Consider the following 7,753-nt stretch of genomic DNA (forward strand, 5'->3'; position numbering starts at 1 on the left):
CCAAAGAGTTGCAGACATCTCTTCTGTTATCTGCCTCCATCACCAAGTGATGCCCCACCAGCTCCTCCTCCAGGGCCCAGGACCACCTGATGAGTTTAAGAGCCTCACCTGAGGCAGAGGACAGGCACAGGATGGGGCGTATTTACCTGGATTATACTTGTCACTGCATCTGATAGAGACTAAATTGAGAGTGAAACCTTTTTAAACATCCTGTCCTCTTGGTATCCCACAATTCCATCTCATTGCAACCCAAAGAGCGAGAGTCCAGCAATCAAAAGAATAGTGGGGCCCCGAGATGGGAGGCAGACCTCATTCAGCAGCCCCAAGATGCAGATACAGTGACTTTCAGAAATAACGGAGCCGGGCTTCCCTGGTGGCGCAGTGGTTGAGAGTCCGCCTGCCAATGCAGGGGACACGGGTTCGTGCCCCGGTCCGGGAAGATCCCACATGCCGCGAAGCGGCTGGGCCCGTGAGCCATGGCCGCTGAGCCTGCGCATCCAGAGCCTGTGCTCCGCAACGGGAGAGGCCACGACAGTGAGAGGGCCGCGTACCACAAAAAAAAAAAATACCATCCTCACTGTTACATGTCAAATAGTTTGCAGTAGAGTAGGAAGAGGATTTAGTAAACTACTGTACAGTCCAAGCAAGATATTTTGTCAACTTATGGTGACTACCTCACAGAAATGGGCTGATGCAGGAAAATGGGCACATTTGGGATGTATTCTGGACTTACTGGTGGATTGAGGATGAATGAATTTATAAGGAGAATCAAAGATGATTCTGATGTCTGGATTGCCTCTGGACAGTGATACCTTTTACTGTAACTGAAGAGCTTGGTGGGAGAACAGATTTTTATGAAGAAACAAAAAATTTTGCTTTGACCTTGTTAAGTTTGAGATATCTATTAATGTTCCAAGAGTAGATAGTAAGTAGCACCTGGGAACAGGAGCCTGGACATTAGTGGAAGAGTCAGGACTACAGATATACTCAAGTGAGTCAACCAAATGTAAAATAGCTAGCCAGTGGGAAGCAGCTGCATAGCACAGGGAGATCAGCTTGGTGCTTTGTGACCACCTAGAGAGGTGGGATAGGGAGGGTGGGAGGGAGACATAAGAGGGAGGGGATATGGGGATATATGTATACATATAGCTGATTCACATTGTTATACAGCAGAAACTAACACAACATTGTAAAGCAATTATACTCCAATAAAGATATTAAAAAAAAAATACAATGTTCCTTCACTGACAATCCAGAACTGCCAAGCACTCAGTCTCAAAAATCTACACAGTGTCAGAATTTGAAGCTGTTATTAAAGACAATCAGTGTGGCAGATATAATGGACCACTAAACTACTGCCTACAGCACATGTGGATGTGATGAGGTCTTTGAAGATAATCAAGAGAAAAGTTGCATTTAGACTTTCTTTTTAAAACTACACCACATATAAAGATTTCAAACTTACAAAACATAGTGTTGAATACAAGGTCATTTTCATTTTTATGAAAGAAAACGATGCGAAATTTGATATAATTTAACGAGCATTTCTGGTATACATACTATATGACGCAGTGGTTGAGAGTCCGCCTGCCGATGCACGGGACACAGGTTCGTGCCCCGGTCCGGGAAGATCCCACATGCCGCAGAGCAGCTGGGCCTGTGAGGGGCCCCAGCAGTGGGAGGTCCGCATACCGCAAAAAAAAAAAAAAAAAAAAAAAAATCCTGGAAAGCTCATGGGTAAAGAGAGTTTTAAAAGATGAGATATCATCAAAAATAAGGACTGAAGGGGGTTTCCCTGGTGGCGCAGTGGTTGAGAGTCCGCCTGCCGATGCAGGGGACACAGGTTCGTGCCCCGGTCCGGGAGGATCCCACATGCCGCGGAGCGGCTGGGCCCGTGAGCCATGGCCGCGGAGCCTGTGCTCCACAATGGGAGAGGCCACAACAGTGAGAGGCCCGCGTACCGCAAAAAAAAAAAAAAAAAAAAAAAAAAAAAAAAAATAAGGACTGAAAAGTAACCATGGGTTTTAGGTGTCAGATCTTAATAATCTTGTTGAGAGCATTTTAGATGGAGAATAACTTACACTCAGGTATTGGGAAAGGTAATAATGGAGACTAGAGCATAATTATTCCTTTTAAAGAGATGTCCTCAGCTCCAACTGATGGTTGCCATGTGGGAAAGTAAAGCCCAGTATTCTCAGAGCTTCTGATTGTTTTTTCCTTAAAAGAAGACAGAACTCTGGATTTTTCCATGAAATCTCAAAATATTTAAACATGGCAACTAAGTCAAAATATAACACTGGGTAGAACTTAAAAAAACATGTCTGTGGGTCATAGCAGGCCCCAGGAGCCCTGTGTTTGCAAACTCAGAGGCTGCTCAATGCAAGTCAAGTAACAGAACCAAAACCAAGATAGAAATATGTGCCTTGTTGATGGTGAGTCAGTCCTATCCACATGCTGCAAAGAGTATCTAGTCCACACACTGGGAGAGGAGAGAACTGAATAGGAAATAAAGCACTCTAGTCAGTCAGTGCCCAATAAACTGAAAAGCATTTTGGGAATCCAGTGTGGTATACATCTAGCTTATGTGTACAGGAAACTTAAAATCTGGAAACGAGACATCAAAAGCTGAAAAATTCAGGAATTCAAGAATTCTAATTTATTCCTCCAGGCTAGTCCCATACGATATCATACCAGATTCTTGTTACTGCACAGATTCTTAGATTGATCTCACAATTAATCAATAAAGATAATTGCTCTTAATTCAGATCCACGAAGCTGATCTTATCTTGTAAAACAAACAAATTATTCCAAATATCTGAATACAGAAGAGATTCATTTTGAAAGTCAATGAGATGTTTCTTTACTTAAAAAAAAAAAACTATCCTCATACATACAGATCCGCAAATCTTCTTAAAAATTCCATCATACCCACTACCCCATGAACCCAACGTTCATATTATCTCATTCAACTCCTGAACTCACACACACACACACACACACTATACACTCATTTACACTTTTGTTACTAAACAAATCTTTCCCTTATTTACTTACATATAAAATGAATGTTCAATTTAATAAGTTATTTGAGCACCTGCTGTGAGAATTCATTCAGGGTAGGAGTGGAAAGACAGTTGCTAATAACAGGTTGGTCCGTAGGTGTCTAAGACATAGTATCTGCTATCAGATGAGTTTAAAAATCAAATTAGTTCAGTGATGCCAAAAGATTAGTGGTAGTAGCTTAGTGGCTCTCAATCCTGGCTGGGCATTTGTATCATCTAGACTTTTTTTTTTTTTTAAATACCTATGCCCAGGCTCCACTCCAAACCCACTGAATGAGGATCTTGGAGAAAGGGACTCAGGCATTTGTATTATTTAAAATGTTAAATGTTAAAATTAGAGGTAACTAATGATCAGCCAGGGTTGAGAGCCCTGCAGGATATGGCTCAATTACCCATTCACCTGTGACATGTAATTTTGATGATTAATTAACTAATTATTCAATGATCCCCACCTTCACTACTTAAGACAATCTCCTCTCCACTAACTACTTAACTGAACTGGATTTAGAGCCTTGGACAATGACAAACTACCAGGATCCAAAGACAAGCAACCCCATAATTCTTGCCCCTTGGTCAAGTCATCTCACCAGTAGAGTTCATCAAATGGCAGGGAGGGGGAAGCCACAGGAACCTCAAAGTCCCAGATTTCAGAACATAATTAAAGCCTTCCCCAAAGCTCCCTCCGTCTCTTCAGCATCTTACCTACTGCTGGCCTTATCTGATGCTGATTCAGCTGGCTCCCCACATTCCACAAATACCAGTTTCCTTTGTTTCTTCTCAGTTGGAGGTGGCTACTTCTCTGCTGCTGCCCACAAAATCCAGAATGGCTTCCTTGGGCTTCACTTACCTTTCAAACTGTACAAACCTCAACTCTATCCTCAATCTTGACATCTGCCTTTCTCCCATCTAAATTATTCAGGGCCCCGGAAGAAACGGGCTTAATTTACATTCATGTTCCCGCTAAACTTGTTTCTTTACCTCTTTACCTCTCTACCTGTATATCTCAGAGATCTTACCCAATTTTTCAATTTGTAATCAGACTGAGGAAGATCCTACATACTTGACGCAAATCCTGCAATACTTGTCACAGAAATTAGACTTCTCCCTATAACATAGAGACCTATACTGTAAAAGATAAAATCAAGAGGAGTTTGTGGATGTCCCATCCCTTTGCAAGAAACACAACTGCTATCATTAGGTTGATAGGTTACTGCAGCAGTTTGTAGGTGGATTTGTCTTTTTAAAACAAACTCTAAAACAATAAATAAGATAGATAAATTACACTGCATAATGACCTACTAGCCTGTGTATTCATGACTGAGAGTAAGGACCTGGAGACACAGTTCCTGGGTTCAAATCCCAATTCTACCATGCACTAGTCATATTTCTGTGTTTCTATTTCCCCCATCTGTAAAATGGGGATATTAGTACCTAGCTCATGGAGTCAGTCATTTAATATATGTAAGGCACCTAGAACAGTGCCTGCACCAAGTAAGCACAATTCATGTTTGTTGTTGTGTTATTACTACTGAGTAAGGGCTTAAAACCTTGCTGTCCAGGGAAACAAGCCTTTTAAATCTTTCACCTATTTAAAGACATTGAATTTATGCCAAACTGTTTTCCAAATTGAATTTTGACATTTCTGGTCTTTTCCCATCATTTTCTAAATTCAGGGGATAAAAGCATGGAATTTATCAGAGTATTTCTTGACATTTTAGTTCCATTAGGAATACCATTTAATATTAGTTAAGCCTTGTTATGACTACAATGCTATTTAAAATGAAACTATGAGAGAGGAATATTTTGGGAAGGAAAACTATCACTTGCCAGTTATTAAATTGAGATTTAAAAAGCCGAAGAAAGGAGGGAGAATTTTTAAGTTGCAGGTGGCCTTTAAATGTCACATTCACTAATATATAAATGTAAACACAGAAAAATGTAATGTCTGGTAATAACAGTAAACTGATCAATACAATTATATTATGGGATATGTGATATTATAAGTTATGCTTTCAGTCCAGAATATCAATAGCTTTTTAACACCTTTTAAGATCAAATTACAATGCCTTAAATATCATACAGTTAGTTCCCCATGTGTTATTTATAAGCTTATAGCTTACTTCTATTACTTGGACAGCTCCAAGTATTAAACTTCTAAATATTTAGAGATAAATTATTTTTAATAATAATTTAAAATAAAAATAAGTTTATCATCTCAATAAAGCAATCCTTCAATGAGATCTACTTTAATCATTTGCCTAGAATAACACTGTTAGGTTTAACCTTAGCTTACTTTCAGAAGCTAGGGAAATATGATTTCAAGGACAACTGGTTACTTGCGTAAATCTCAGTTTTCAACTGAATTACACAATATAATCAGCACACTACTGTAATAATGGAAGAAAAACCATTGGGTAAATACTCATATAGTTATACAGGCCACTTTGATTATTTTCTCTCTCTGCCTCAATTCCATTAGTAAAGAGTCCAGCTTTTGAGATTATATTTTAGATTTTAACAGATCATTCACTATGCTCTTCTCCAACTCTTGGCTGTTCAAGGCAACATACACATGTATTTATCCAGGGTGGAATTTTTTCCTATGTAATAATTCTTAGTGGAGGCACAGAGGTGCAAGACATTTTCTTAAAGGCCTCAAGTATATATTTAGAAGAAACACAATGATTTTTATGCCTTGCATAACCTAAAAGACATCAAAAGAAATTACATCTTTCCATTCTCGAAATTGGCCAACACACTATTTCGACAGTTCTCACAGCACGAGAACAAATATTAAGAGAACCATTGGCTTCTAAAGCAAGTGTTTATGACTTGTCCTGTTTGAGGAGGATTTGGGGCAAACAAGGTATCCCATTTGAGGATTCAAAAAAAAAAAGATGCTCTTGGATGCCTTCATTTAAAATTTCCATTAAAGAAGAAACAGAGGCCCAGCATGTTACCCAAAAATACAATATGAGTTCCAGAGGCCAGCTAGGTCTTCTGAACATTTAAGCGTGCATTGCACACTTAAAAACACTCTTCCAGAGTTCCACTTAATTTTCACTTGCTCCTGACTTCAGGGACAGAGCTGGGGACACTCTTTGTCATCATTTCAATAGTCACCCTGGACCTGACACAGCCCACACACTTAGTAAATGTTGACAGACTGTGGGGTGTTAAAGTAAAAATAGCAAAGTGCAGACTGGTTGGCGTAAGCACACAGCATCCTTCCACCTGAGCTCCTGCCTTAGTCATTGAGGGAAGCCAGCTCACGGGGCTGAAATTCCAAGGGCTCCATCAGTTATAACTTCCGAGTATCTGATACTTGAACCAATCAACTTTCTAACCCAAGGAGCAGACGTAGGGCGGGCCTTAGCAGGTCAAAAAGCACACCTGAGGTGAGCAGCACCTTCAAGCGTTCCCTTGAGATCTGTTTGCTCAAACAACTTCTAAAGCAGTGCTTGTCAAACTTCAGTGGCCAGTGCAATCACCTGGGAGCTTGTTGAAAAGCAGACTCTGAGGCCGTGGGCTTGGACTGCGTCACCAGACGGTGCCTTTCTAAAGAGCCCCCGAGTGATTCTGATGCTGAGGTACCCGCGCCACCCTTGGACAAGCAAGGCCCACAAACGCCCATAAACGCCCAGGTCAGTTATATTAGCAACATCCAGAAGTTGCGGCCACAGGTCCTGACAAATCAGATCGCCCAGGTGCTCTGCATGCCCCGAGCGTCGCCACCCTGTCCTCGGGGCACCTGGCAGGTGCCGAGGCCGCGGAGCGCTCCAGGGGAGCCCGCCCGCAGCCGCGCCCCCTCCTCCGCCCCTCCCGCGCTCTCCCCGCGCCGCGCCCACCTTCTCCCGGGTCTTCAGGTACCGCTGCAGCGCCTGCTGCGTGAGCTCCCGGACGCGCAGCTGGCCCTCCTTGCAGGGCACCACGATGCCGGTCCTGCCGAAGCACACGGTCACTTTCATCCTGGCCCCCGGCGACCACGCCGGGCCGGGCCGGGCCGAACAGGTGTCTGGGCCGGCGGGCGCGGCCCCACTCTCGGGGGCCGCCGGGCGCGGGCGGGCACAGAGACCCCGGGGCGCCTCTCCCCGGCGCCCCTCAGGGCCGGGGGCTCGCAGCAGAGCCCCTTCGCCCCGGGCAGGCGGCCGCCGGTGGGCGGGAATCGGAGGGGAGGCGGCAGCGAGGAGGGCTACCTCCCAGGTGGCGGGGGGCCGGGGACGCCGCGGTCCAGGGGCCCGGCTGCTCCTCCCGCTCCTGCTCCGGCGCGGGCCCGGCCCAGGCGGCTGCTCCCCGCCCGCCAAAGCGAAACTGCCGGCCCGGCCCTGGCCCTGGCGGCGCTGGCGGCGGGGCCGGCCCCAGGCCCCGGGCTGGAGTGGGCGGCGGCGGCGGCTCGCGGGGCCGGAGTTGGGAGGAAACTTTTGCGCCGGATCCCAACTCCTCCGCGGCGCGCCTCGCTCTGGGCTCCCGCGGCCCCAGGGCCGACCTGGGCCCGGCTCTTAAAGGGGCCGCGGCGCTCCCTGGGCCGCGCAGTGCACTCGGCGGTTCGGGGCGGGGGCCGTGCGGGGCGGTAACCGGAGCCCGGAGACTTCGTCCCCTCCCTCGGTCTCTCCCTGGCTCTGTCGCTCCCGCACACACATGGAGCTCTAGGGAATTGTAACGAGACCTCAGAGCACCTCACCGGGGGATTG

General features: G+C 45.2%; 1 protein-coding gene across 3 annotated transcripts in view; it reads right to left on the reverse strand.

The window, feature by feature from the left end:
- The window catches only part of PARD3B (par-3 family cell polarity regulator beta), a 1,067,283-nt gene extending 1,059,738 nt beyond the window's left edge, over window positions 1–7,545 (reverse strand). For all 3 annotated transcript variants that reach the window (XM_060106399.1, XM_060106400.1, XM_060106402.1), the window contains exon 1: window positions 6,911–7,545. In XM_060106399.1, the coding sequence (XP_059962382.1) occupies window positions 6,911–7,030 (120 nt within the window). In that variant the 5' untranslated portion in view covers window positions 7,031–7,545. The remainder of the gene's footprint in view (window positions 1–6,910) is intronic.
- Between the last annotated feature and the right edge of the window lie 208 nt (window positions 7,546–7,753).

This window comes from Mesoplodon densirostris, chromosome 8 (assembly GCF_025265405.1).
Source record: "Mesoplodon densirostris isolate mMesDen1 chromosome 8, mMesDen1 primary haplotype, whole genome shotgun sequence".
Taxonomy (NCBI): Eukaryota; Metazoa; Chordata; class Mammalia; order Artiodactyla; family Ziphiidae; genus Mesoplodon; species Mesoplodon densirostris.